General features: G+C 42.7%; 1 protein-coding gene across 8 annotated transcripts in view; it reads left to right on the top strand.

Moving 5' to 3' along the window:
- Ca-beta (Calcium channel protein beta subunit) overlaps positions 1-14,132 on the top strand; it is a 149,558-nt gene that overhangs the window by 4,170 nt on the left and 131,256 nt on the right. For all 8 annotated transcript variants that reach the window (XR_013493769.1, XM_078177483.1, XM_078177484.1 and 5 more), the window contains exon 2: positions 675-1,357. Coding sequence is in view for 7 of the 8 variants with exons in the window: in XM_078177483.1 (XP_078033609.1) it covers positions 1,127-1,357 (231 nt within the window). In the remaining variant the exon portion in view is untranslated. The remainder of the gene's footprint in view (positions 1-674; positions 1,358-14,132) is intronic.

Genomic DNA, 14,132 nt, shown 5'->3' with positions numbered 1-14,132 from the left:
CTATTGTGTTTCATATATCTAAACTATAAAAGATAATTAATAAATTTCGTTTTTCCTCTTTAATCTTGAATATTATATACGATTGTTCGTTTAACGAAAATTAGTGATTTATAATAAAATATAAATACAAATCAAAGTCACAACGATTGGTAAACTCACACTAATGCTGTCATTTTGAATAGTCGCCAAATCTGTATGGACAACACTGAAAAGTCCGCAGAATTCCGTACATCCGCTTTAACAAGTCTGTAGACCTCTTATGTACGCAAATTGAAGCTAAATTTCCTCGCGAGCCCTTGAATTATGCAGCAAACCACCAAAAAGAAAGAAAAAGTTTCCTGGCCATCTAAACGAGAAGCAAAATATCGTTTGGAGATAAATTGGACCTGAAGCGTCTATAGATTTTGCTTCGTAAATCCGTAGCGAAGGTTAAAGGTCCACAGATCTTAAAATCTGCGAAGATTACAAGTTCATAGATCTAAAAACCTGCTTAGGTTAAAAGTCTATACATCTAAAAATTCACGGAGGTTAAAAGCTGATAGGTCTAAAAATCTGCGAAGATCGAAAGTTCGTAGATCTAAAAATCCGCGAAGGTTGAAAGCTCGCCGCACATTTACGCGACAAACACGTGAAATCGTGGTATCGATCGCCTAACCGGACGCCTCTGTTTGCAGATACTCGAGGGGTTCCCGGTCAGCAGGCCGCCGCTGCGCGTCGTCCGTCGTCTTCGGTGAAGGATCGCCGAGGCTGAACGCGGAATTCACGGCGTCGGTATCGTGGCAGAATCGCGCGGGGCGTGGGTCCGTAGCGGGGGCGCGTCGCGCGCGACACATCCAGGGGTTCGAGCGAGCAGAAGAGTTGGGTCGTGAGGGGTCCGCGAAGCGTAGCGTTCAGGTGTGATGTGGTGGAGCCCCCCGGGGGGCCGCGGGGGCAGGAGGTTCGTGGCAGATCGGTCGTGAGGGCCCCAGCCACGGCTCGGTTGCCTTTCGACGAGGCCGCCGGAGGGGCGGAGGAGGAGGCAGGATGGTGTGACATCCGGCGTTATCCCGCCCGGCGCGGACCCGATGCTGGTGGTGGCGGAGTCGAGCAGCTGCTGCTCGACTCGGGGGAGGAGGAGCCGTCGGCGATGTCCAGGCAGCTTCACAGTGAATGGGACCACCTGAACGTACGGGACGTACGGGACGTACGGGACGTCCGGAACATCCGGGACGTTCGGGACGTTCGGGACGTGCGGGACGTGCGGGACGACAGGGACGACAGGGACAGACACGGGTCCGGCAGGCATCATCGGAATGACTACCTGGATTACGACCAGCACGCCACCGCTGCGTCCACCTCGGCGCTCAACAACAATCCGGTGAGTCCAAACACCGACTTTATTAATTCGTTTTACCACCAATAACGAGGTGGACATTGTTTCTACTCTGGTGTCAAGCTACCGTTTCGAGGATTTTTAATGTACTTCAACGTCATCAGCCTGCGAGGGATGTGGAGGTGTTGCTGCATGAAATATTTGTTAATGCGACTCTATTTCGCTATCATTTCTCAGTCGAGCAGATCTAGATAAAACAAATTTTTTTAATTAATTTACCAATCTCGTATCTTAAAGCTACCATCAAGGTAATTCTTGTGATGATCCTTCTTTTCTCTTTTTCTTGCCATCGATTAACACTAGAATTACCAAATCATTTTAAAACCTAGTTTCTTCTATAATTTCCGATGCTATAAAAATCTTTTTGTCAGAAATATCTATTCGAACTTCTTCATTCAAGCGTACATTATAATAAAAATCGTAGGGACTTGAAGTAAATTATTATAATATATAATATATATTATATATAATTGTAATTCAATCTTATCACTGCTGTAAAACAATATACATCGGTTACGTTGAAAACATAGTAGTTCTAGTATTAATACTCAAACAAATCTAGAGAAATCAAAAGCATAGAATAAGGTACCAGCATCTTGCTTCAGCAACTTTTTAATACACCATGACAGTCGTCGCTTTAAGATGGATTCTGAAGGTTTCACTTCGTGGTGATTGTTCACTTAGCGTTTCTTTCTTTCAACCATTGTCCAAACGAATCTAGACAAGGCAGATGTTTAGAGTAAGGTACGAACCTCGCAGGTCAAGCATTTTTTAATTTACCAACCCGGTCGTCGACCTAGGAAAGATTGTGAAGGTTTCGCTAGGTGGCCGTTGTCTGTGAACAAGTTATTAACATCTCCTGAAACCTCGATAGGATTTAGAATGATGGTAACGAGCTGCGTCAACAAATGTGGACATAGTTCAATCTTTTGAGCAATCTTTACAATCGAACCAACGCTGTGACTATTTATTGTTGGAACGTTGGATTGTAACACTTGCTGATTTAGAGTTGGAAACGTTTAGGATGATGAAATTATTTGTAACTTCGTTTATCAATCTTCGAAATGAATTTCAATAGTTATGTCTTCCAGAAGTATTGATGTTAACATAACTGCTAGTAGAGTTGCTGTTATTAGATCAATTAAAGATATTTTATAAATATTTTTACAAATTTTAGTACTACTTGAAATGACAAAAAAATTCGAACTTTTAAATTCTTTTTACCTAAGACTATAACGAATATTTAAAAAATGCATTGTAATATATAAAAATGATCTGATTTTGATTAAAATTCTTGAAACACTGCTATCTTCGTGATTTTTAATTTTTCGTAACTTAAATCAAGATCAAACGATTTGAAATAATAATCATTCTCATTTCAAATAATAGCAAAATTAATAAAAATTATAGTCATTACCTAGTAAACTAATACCTCTATCATCTAAAAAAGTCATCCAGTCCACTCTGAAAAAAAATCTGCCACCATTTCGAAAGTATCCTCGAGTATACCGCCGCCATTGTACACGGATCACGCCAACTGGAAAAGAATTAACCCTCGAACCGCTGGCTGCGGAATTGAAACAGAAGCACGGTATATGTACATCTGGGAAAACACTGAAAGCCACTCACGTTTGTTCGTCGAACGTCATATTCGGGTACGATGCAGAACGGAAGGGTTCGAGCGGCATCAATTAATACAGAACTCATCCATCAAAGACCGCGGCGGCGGGCCACGGTCGACGCCGTTATCTCCGACACCCAATATCGAGGTCTCCGGGAATTTTGAAAAGTTAGTTTGAGTTCGAGGCAATTACAAGTTCGGAGGTTTCAAGTAGTTCGCCTACGCCGCGGCCTTATCTCCCGGCAGTCAAACATCAAGGAAGAGGAAGACGTGGATCGGAACTGTTGCCGTTGGAATATTCCCGTTTATTAAATCTCCTGACGGCACTCGCGCCGGAGATATAACGCGGCTGCCTGCAGTCGCGACGGGTATGAATATCTCGGGATGCAATATTCACACGTTTGCTTCGAATAGTTTACGTAAAACATTCTCGTACAGAGGGAATCGTTCGGCATCCAAAGCACTTTACTTTTAAGGGGTCGACGAACCGATGGAATTGCGAATTTTATGTTTTCTTTGAAAAAACTGACGGATGCTTTTCTTCAACGAATTAGTTAAAAGTGTATGTATCGTGCTATTTGTAATCATTTTTCCTATGGAAAATCCTAGGAAATGACTGAGCAGTAATTCCATTTACAGAAACCCGTGTATCGAGCTATAGACAGCGAACAAGTTTACTATATTATTAAAAAAAATTGAATATTGAAATATTAAAAAATTCCTAATACAAAATTGTTTATATCCAGCTCTTTTTGCTATATTTTACATAGTACTTAGAACGCGAATTCCACGCTACCGTGGATAAAGGGTTAACAGAGTGACATGATTCAGCTCAGAAGCAGCTTCTGGAAGAAAAGCTGTTACTCGATCATTCTTTAGTATTTCGCGACAGAAAAATTTCCACAAATTGTGTAATATACATACTGTTAACTAGGATAGAAATTAGAAAGACGACTTGATTTTTTGGGGAAAAATTATCGGAGCTTAGGTTACCTAAGCACCTTTATATTTCGTCGACAGTCTATTGCGCAACGTTACGTCGCACGATCGCGAGAACTTTCTCGCGTTGGTACTTCCCTCGATCATCGACCGCCGCGAAATTCTCCCGTTCGTGTCGCTCCCGGTGCAGCCATTGCCATAATTTATAACGAGTCCGAAGCGCCGCGTGTCAGCCGAACTGATATCTTAATCCCCCGGTCACAGACGTTAATTTATTATCGCCGGAAAAATTCGCCCAGTTACCCGATCGGTTCCATTTCTGATATACTGGTTCCAGCTAGGGAAATCTGAAACGTGTTCGACCGTTTTGTTGCCGACTTCGGGACGTATTTTTCCGTTGGATTTTATTTCGTCGTGGGCAGACATTAATTACAATTCTCGCTTCGGTTAATTTCTTCTTTGCACGTGTTCGGAATTGCCAAGCAGTATTGATTTATTTCATATTTATTGAGCTCTTAATCATCCGACGTTATGGTTTCTTTATTGTATTTATCATTGATACCCTGGTTCTATAATTTGATTGATCTGTTCAGTGAATGAATATTTCTCGTTTTAGTTGCTTTATAAAAAGTTTATCTTAGTATTTACATAGTATTTATGCAACGTTGTTTTCTACTTTTAATTTTCTTCACGTTTCATTTCATTTCCGATGAATTGCTGCATGGATAAATTTTGGATAAAATTGGTCCACTTTGACTATCAATAACTTCGTGAAAAATCATTGTACGAAGATGACATTTATTCCAAATTAAAGCTTGAACTTTCTACTTTAAGATAGTATTTCTGCATTTCATGATTGACGCACCCTCGTCACAGTAACCATTTAAATGTGAGACCACTGAAAATAACCAAGTTTGCATTTGAACAAAGTCTGACCTCTCTCTTTTAATTTAATAAAGCTGCGACATTTTTTCGCAAAGTTACAATCCTTGATCCTTGCAAAGTGTTCCATAAAAAATGTTCCATAAAAAATGTCCCATGAAAAATGTTCCTACGCAAGAATTTTCTCCGAGCATTGCAATAAACTATTCCACCGAAAATACGACTTTCGTGTACGTCCTTGGTGGAAGCCGTCGTGGCAAGTTGAAGGCATCGCCTAAACGGTTCCCGAGACGGTGAAATAAACGTTCATCCCGAAGCTGCGAAAACCGCAGGGAAGTTTCTGGGTCACGGAGCACCGGGAGCCCGCATTTCTCACGAAGTCGCCTAAGTTCGAGCAGGAGAGCGCGCGCCGCGGTCTCGCCGCCGCGCGTTCGAGTGCGCGTGCACCTAATCTATTCGAGCCCTCGGCTCGAAAGAATTGAATGCGACGCGACGCGACGGGACGACCGAGCGAACGGAAGAAAATGAAAGATGGCCGGGGCCTGATCAAAGCGCGGCCGGTCTCGGCCTAGTTGCGCCCGCGTGGCCACCGCCGCCCCCTCCGTCCCTGATATCCAACCGGCCGGTATCCAGTGACCGCGGGTCTTCATTTAGCGGTTCTGCATCTTTCATACGGAACCCGGGTGTGCAACGGCACGGGCGGCAGCATCGTCGCCGTTGCCTCTCATTTGCAGCTGCATTCAGCCACCGCTTCCTTTCTCACCGACGAGCCTCGCACACCCTCTCCACGGTCAGAAGTGCTAATGAGACAGACACGGCGGATGATGGGGCGGAAAGTGGAATCGAGCCTCTTTGGAACGCGCGCGGTCTTATTTTATTTCTCTTTTCTTTCTTTTCCCCCCTCCTTTATCCCCCATCCACCCGTTCTTCTTCTTCCATTTTACCACGCATCCGACGGAAAAACGAACGCGCTAGACGGCGAACTGGGCCATCCGTGTTCCCTCAAGGTCGGTCCTTTTGATAGTCGTAGCCCCCCCCCCCCCCTCTCCCCCGGAGGAATCGGCGACTGTCGTTAAAGCGACGCGGCGTTCCTGTTCGCGACAACAGGTACGGAACTTTTTAATTGCTCGGTGCAATGCGGCGACGGGATTCAATTGTGGAGCTTTAAGCGATGGTCGTTTAAACTGCGAGACTGTCTGTGCACGCCACTCGCTGCGGTTCTTCCAAAACCTCCGGTTTATTGTCGCTGCTCGGCTACCGAGTTCGGGACGATCGTAACCGGAATACCGAGGATTCCCACTTTTCTGGATTAGTTCGGGATGTTCGGATTTATTTCGCCCGGGGAAGCTTCGTTTTTAGGGCTTGTACGTTTTCTTTTCGGGGCTTCTGGATTTTAGGGAAAAGTCGGAGTTTTGTTGAGAAGTCGGTGAATCGGGACCAATGCCTTGGAATAAAATAGTTGGACTTTTGGCGGAGTTTTTGGGAATTTTTTAGAATATAGAGGAAATTGAAGAAGGATGGATATATTTTATGTGGATTTAGTTAGGTTAGAAGGAAAATAGAGATCGTTTAAAAAATCTTGAAATTGCGAACGAAAATTCGGAGGATAGTGGTGATTTTTTGAGAGGTTATTCTCGAGGTCGATTTTAAAATTTCTTCTGGGTGGAATTTTTTAATTTGTGATAGTTGAAATTAAAGCTAGAAAAGCGCATTTTATGATAGGTTTATTAAGATTTAAAAAACTCGATTTAACTTATTAAGATTTAAGACTCGAGATCATTTCGCAAAATTCACAATCTCTAATCAATAGTTGAGAGAAAAATGGTACCACTAAGAGAGGCTACTTGAGATCGATATTAAAATTTCTTCCTATTGGAATTTTTCAATTTATGCTAGTTGAAATTGAAGCTGAAAGGATGTACTTTATTGTAGATCCATCCAGGTTTTAAAAATAACTGAAGAACGTTTCGAAAATCTATAACTCCCGATCGATAGTTCACAGAAAAATGGTGACACCTTGAGATATTACTTGAGGTCAATATTAAAATTTGTTCCCGTTGGAATTTTCCAATTTATGGGGGCTGAAATTGAAGTTGTTGGACCGCATTTTATGGTACTTTTATTAAGCTTTCGAGAATAAGTTGAGATCATTTTGAAAATCGATAAATCTCTATCAGTAGTCAAGTAGAAAATGGTGACATTTTGAGGAGTTACATGAAGGTAATTTTCAAATTTATTCCAGCTGGAATTTTGCAATTCATAGCAACTAGAATCGAAGTTAAATAAACGCATTATACATTCGCCCATTTAGATTTCAATAAAAAGTCGCTATCACTATGAAAATTCGCACATTTCGAAGTAACGTACCTTACGACAGATTCATTCAAAGTTAACAAATATTTAAATTTAAAACTTGATACATATTATTAATCTACTACAAGAATGTTTCATAATATAAGAAATACTTTTTATTCTATTTTCAACCTAACGCCAGTTCATAGAAAAACTTCTATAAACCAGACCGAGAGCCACAAAGACATGAAAAGAATAGTTTCGAAGGCATCTCCTGAATTATTACGAAACTGCGTAGCACTCGCAAGCTTGGTAACCTGCATCGCTAAGTGAAACAGCATAAGAGCCTTGAACATCGATAGAATTCGCTCGGACTATAGTCCTAATTCCGACCTCTAAAGAAACTTTTCTTTGATAACTACTGTTTTATCAATACAGCCTACCCAAAGCCTAATGAAATATTCAAACCCCTTCAACGAGCGATCTTACAATTACGAAGAAATCCACGCGTGCCGTTTTTGCAACACTGTCCTGAAAACTTTCGCGCTGTTATTTAAGCCTTTGCACTCGAGTGGCGACCCTACGGCGCCATTCAAATTGCCGTAGCACGTTTCAAAATTATTTTTAATAGATGTCGCCAAAGCTTAAGAATTGTTAAAGGTGTAACTGTTGTATCAGTCACAAGACTTAATTTCATATGCATAAAATAAATTGTTATGTAAAATGGAAACACTAGAAGCCAGAAAAATTATTTTAGATTTGCAGTTGAAATGGCTTCGAGTGCAAAGGGTTAACCCCATTTTATAATACCATTTCCATTTTATATAGCCTAGAGTATTTTAACAGGATAATAGCTCTTAACAATTTCTTAAATATTAGTTTCGATAAAGATTATTTTAAAACGTGGCACGATAATTTTTAGAGGCGCCTGAGAGTCGCCATTCGACCACGAAGGGTTAAACTTTTTCCATAAGAGTTCCAAAGCGATTCCCGTCGAATCGAGAAGAACAAACGAGAGAAGAGCAAAGCATTGATCAATGCGAACCGTTCGCAGAGTTGTCTCGATCGGTGACGCAAGGGAACATATCTGGGCAGCGGCTAGCTGATTTATTCATTTGCTTTCTATTCGGTATGGAAATCAACCGACAACGAGCTCATTACCGGCCGGCTGTGCGCGAACGAGTTCTTTTTTCGTATCGCCGAGATATTCGTCGTGGCGAAAATCTCACACGGCGGCTGAGGCGGATTACTGACATTTACGAAGTATCCGGTTGTCGAAAAATTTGCATTCGCCGCGCTGAGCCGCGAACGTCATCGGGTCGGGGCGCAGCGCGACAGCTTTTTCTCGACGCGCGCGCGCGCTCGCGCTCGCCGGGGACACCGCGCGGCGGTTCTCGCGGTTTAATCGTCGCCTCTTTACGCGTGTTTCCGGTATCAATCACGATCGTATTTATCACCCGTGGTCCCTTCACTTATCGGCGATCGCGCGCCGCGCAGCACGCTTTATAATCGGTACACCTATAATCATGCAAATAACGGGGCATACATTAAAACACAACTATACTACGTACGTACGTACAGCCATCGGTCGTTTTAATCGCGCGAACTTAATCCGGACTTTCCGGATCGCGCGACCCGCACGGCCAATTATCGATCGTTTTTCAATGCCAGAACGTATCGCTATCTACCCGCAAAGCAAACGATTAATTATCTTACGCGACCCACGCCAACCGTCGCGACTCACCTGCGCCGAACGTAAAAATCGTCCCGCGGCTTTTTCGCTAGACTGGCGACGCCGGGGCATGTTACAGAATTCTGGCGGCCTCGTTTCGATCCGATCGCCGGCGATTTTTTTGCTATTTGCCAGATCATTTATCTGCTCGTTAGCTTCGTCGTTGTAAGACGATACGGAGACGACGGTTCGGTTTTGCGAGAGCTTGTCGTCTGCGACTTTATTTGGACGATTTCTACGCGCGCTGAAAGCGGCGCGGACTGTTCGTGTTCTAGTCGGACATTTTTGATGCGGCTTAGCTTAAATTGTAGCTGGAAGTGCCTACTTTCGGATAGGGTAGATTAGATTAAAAAAGATTCGTGACATCGTTTCGGGGAAACCTGAAACATCCGAGCTCTCGGTGCACGGGAAAATTGCCTCGGTTTTAGAGGAAGGCTTTCAGACAATTCCTAGCCGCGTTCTCGTGCGACGATTCTAATGCGACTTAGCTGAAATTAAAGCCGGAGGTCTCGGCTTTCAGACGAGGTAGATTAAATTACAAAGAAATTGACGTTACGATTTTAAAACATCGAAAAATTCGACCGCGGCTACCAAGAACAATGTCCCGACTTTAAATCAATTTTACGTTGTATTCTCTTCGAACTTTTCAAAGCTAATTCACCTCGAATTAAAGCTGAAAGTGTCCTCTTTCAGATAGGGTAAATTAGTTTTAAAAAGATTGGCATCGGGATTTTAAGAAACCAGATAAACCCGACCACTGTCTGCGAGGAAAAGTAGCTCGACATTGAAGGAAAACTTTAAGTCAATTTTAAATTCCGCCAGAGTTTTCCAACTTAAATTACCTTAAATTAAAGACGGAAGTCTGCGCTTCGAAATAGAATAAATTAGATTAAAAAACAACAGCGAGAGCAGTTTACAAAGTGGAAAAATCTCTGTCCATAGATACCGTGGAAAAGTGAACGGGCGGAGTGCCGCGAAATCGATGCAACGTTTTGTTCGTTAAACTTTCCACGTTGCAAATTGAAACCGAAGAGTCGCGCTTTACGACGATTAAAATTGCAGGAAAACGCTTGGCGATTTCACCGCCAAGAGAAACGCGATATTTTCAGATTATAGTTTCAGTCCCCTTTCGTAATAACGCCGGCCATGAAAAGCCTCGAGTTATAGGAACAGCGCAAGTTTTTCGTGGCGCGATAAGAGTAATGGGCGTCACCCCGGTTAGATGCGGTCGCGTAAAACTCTTTGGAAAACGACAGGCGTTCGCGCGGCTCCTGTCCACTGTTTACGACGCGAAAATATTAGCGAAAGTCGCGGGGGTTACGGCGTTCAAAAGCCCCGGCGCGCGCGCTTGTTCCGTTGCCCGGCCTTTGCTCCGGTTTCCGCGACGAATTGACACTTTCACTTTAATCGCATATCCGTCCGGGATATTCGAGATCGCGGGGATATCCTCGGATGGATCTGGGTCAGCCGTGGATCCAGTCTTCCAGCAGGGATTGAAACATCGCCGCGCGAAACTTGATCAATTTCACAGTTCCACGCTCCGGTATCCTAGCTCCGCCGTCCTTCCCGGAAGATTCACTCCCCGATCTCTGATGGAGTTGTTCGTGCCGTTGCCGGCTGATTTCATTTCCCGGACGAATATTTTATTGGCTCTGATAAATCTCCGTTGCAACGTGTTACCGTCGACTGTGTATTTCCTATCATCTATCGGAAGACTTCGGATTGGTAACATTAGATCAGCTGAGAAAATACGTAAATGTCAGTAAACAAAATAATAACACAGACGTCTCATCGCGAGCTGATTACAATATATATTTTCGAAAAGACTGCAGCAGCGGTTAAACTATTGCTATAAATTAATTTTTTTTAATTTTAAAGATTAAAATGATATTTTTGATAAATTTTTAAATTAGGAGTATTAAAATGGTGGAATATAAAGTAATATTTTGCATTTAAAAAATGGGGTTTTTGAAATTTTAATAAATTAAATTAAAGACTAGGATTAGATACCCTATTATGATAATGAAAAATTGGAGTTAATAATTAAATGTAAAACATTAAAATAAAATAATTTGGCGGCTTAATATTCTTATTAGAGGAACCTGTAAATAATTGATAATCCACGATTGGAGAGACTTAAATTGATGTTTATGTATTGTCGTTTATAAAAATTGCAACATGCAATTTCAAAAATATTCCAACAGCTAATTGATTAAAAGGATAAGGTAACAAATTTAAGCGTCGTTTTAAGAGAATAAAAAGAATTGAATGCGACGCGTAAACAAGCAAACAGGAAATGAATAAGTAGAAAGGCAGAAGCTTTGTGAGATGATAATTACGAAAAACAATGGGAGATGATCCTCTTTGTATCATACGTAGAGTATAATATATTCGCGCTAGGTTTCCGTCGCTGTTTTACGAATTTTAATTTTTTTAGCGACGAATTTTTAAGTAGGCGACGCTAAAAATTATTATGCTATATTTCAAAATAATTTTTAGTAAATTTACTTGTGTTCAAAAAATTATTGAGAGCTGTCATGAAATTCAATTCCGTAATGTATAAAATGCACCAGGTTGTAAAAATGGAAACGCTATCGATTTGGAAAATTATTTTGTATTTTCAATTGAAATGACTTCGAGTGCAGAGGGTTACTTTTTTTCTTTTTTATTTATCATGCATTTCATTTCATTCCATTCGATGAGGTTCTGAGGAATTCTGTAGTAAATAGTTTTTCGACTGATTCTCATTTTCGTTACACTTGGGATAATCATAATTTAAAAAAAAATTAAATGTACACATTCGCGGCAGTATCCTTGAAAAGGTTAATAAAATCTGCAACCTATTTATAAGCGCTCAGTCACCGAAACGAAGTCATAATCCCGGGCCCGCCGCAATCGGGCTGCCGGATCCGCTGCATAAACTGCAAAACGGGGATTCGCGGGCATGAAAACACACCAATTAGTGGAATCACTCGGCATGCCGAATCCATAAAATTTCTGAAAACGAACGTGTTCGAACTTTCGTTCGGGAGGCGTCCTTCGGCAGGAAAGGAGGATCCCGACGTTCACCTGTCCGGTTAGAGAAATACGGCCGAAACGGCGGCCAATTAATATTACACGGCGTCGAGCTCGCAAGATTCGGGATGATACTTCGGGCTGTCCCGCGACCGGGAATCAACGATAATTGAGTCGAAAACAGGTGTGCGGACGGGTGCGAACGCTGCGGAGTGCTCGGGTTGGCAAGCGTAATCGAAGGCCCGTTCCATAAATATACAAAATTTCATTTGCATTCATCGGTCGCGTATAAGCCGCGCGAAGCTGGTATACGCACGATCCCCGATCCCGAGATCCTGGATTCACCGGAACAATCGATTACCCGGATACGTTTCCAGCCGGTACCAATTTTCCGGGTGTCGTTACTCGCTTGGTGGAGACGCGCCCACGTATCTGTCGTTCCACGGAGCACCGCGATTTTCACTTTCCTCCGGATAGATCGATACGCCACCCTCCAATTTCCTTAATGCAAATGGAGGCGATACGGATTGATCATAATTAAGTCGCTGATCCTTCGAGAGGAAGCTGATGGCATCGCTGAGTAACAAATGTAATCAATGTCGTAATTGGAGGTAAAAATAGCTGGATCGATGTCGTGTAATTTATACGGAATTGTTGGTCATTTTTTAATATTGTTGGTGGCGCCATCAGATTAAAATTAATGTTGGAATAGTGTGGGTTGAGTTGAAAGTGTTGCTAGAGTAGTGAGCGTTATCGATGTAATTAATCTAGAATTTATTTTAAATATTATGGGATGATGTATTATGGTTGTAAAATATGAGACTGTTTAGTAATGCTGTATAAATTACAATGTATAAAACTACTCTAATGTGGTCTCAAAATGGCGAAGATAATTTTCTGTAATTATAAAAATTATATTGTATCAAAACCACCCTTAATATTTCTTTTCAAAAGACTTTCTTTTGCTTTAATGGTTAGGGTGCATACACACTACATTAATATATTTTTTTATACAGTTTCAACATACAACTATAATTTCGAACTGCTATAAAATCAATACAGCACAAAACCACCCCAATATCTTATTGTATTATCTCAAGAAGATATAGACAATTTTTCATTATCAAAAAAATTACATTCCATCAAAACCACCCCAATGTTTCCTTCTCGTACAGTTCCAAACAAAAGAGTACAAAAATTGCTACAAAAATCCGACTATGCAATACATCGCCCATGTATCCTTCTTAACAGTCCCAAAAAGTACAATTGTTCACCACTATATAAATCACATTGTGTAATTAATTTTTCTAACATCGTTTCAAAGAAAATACGCAAATTTCGCCATTCTTACAAAAATCAGTACAAATCTACCCCAATTTCATTCGATGATCGCGCGAAGATAGCCCGAAAGTGCGTCACACGCTGAAAGATTCAGGACCAGGGTCACGTAAATAGCCGACGGTGTCGGCCGGGGCTTGCTACATCGATCTAACTGCATCGTTCGATGCAAGGCGGCACGTAGCCGTCGTGTTTACGGTGTGTGCAGGGTGCCGCGGGATAATATATCTCTCGGGCCGAAAAAACGCTCGATCGCCTCGGCCCGCGTAGCGACTGTCGATCAATGAAGGGTAGCCCCGGCGCACGTATGGCAGAGGTATATAGCGCGGCGGTGGTTTCTTCAGGGTAGTGGGTCTCGTCCGATGGTTGCACGGTCTCCAGACCCGGTTCCATCGAATATAGGTCAGTGTACAAGCCGGCAGGAGCAAAAGAGCCCAGCCTCCCTCTCTCCCCCTCTCTCTCCCTCTCTCTCCCTTGGACTTTTAGCCGTGAGGCGCGCGGACCCGATCGTCCCGGAGACCGCGCCGCGGACACTGCTAACGGCCGAAACGGGTTTGCACACGCCGCTTCTTCCCTTCCTACTTTTTTCTCCTCTTTCCTTTTTGCTGCGAAAAGATTCCACCGGTCGCCCTCGCCGCGCCGCCACCCCGCACCCGCCCACCGAGCCCGATTCACTGTCGAAATTATTGTTAATGGACCGCGCGAGCGGTCCGTATCGAGACTGTACTCGATGGACCGGTCCTTTTCGGGCCCAGGAATCCCTATAATGCATCCCCGTACCATCGTCCTTCGCGCTGTAATTAAATGCTCCTTTGTCTCGTACACGATACCCTTTTTGCCGCGTTTATGTCGGCCCCGGGCCAGCTGCTGATGACTCCGACGGATTTTATGTCCTCCTGCCATTTTCGGGGTTCTAGCTGCTGCTGAGTCTGACCCTGTTT

The sequence above is a fragment of the Augochlora pura genome, chromosome 3 (assembly GCF_028453695.1).
Source record: "Augochlora pura isolate Apur16 chromosome 3, APUR_v2.2.1, whole genome shotgun sequence".
NCBI lineage: Eukaryota > Metazoa > Arthropoda > Insecta > Hymenoptera > Halictidae > Augochlora > Augochlora pura.
Note: the sequence above shows the minus strand (reverse complement) of the source record. Positions and strands in the feature narration are given on the sequence as shown.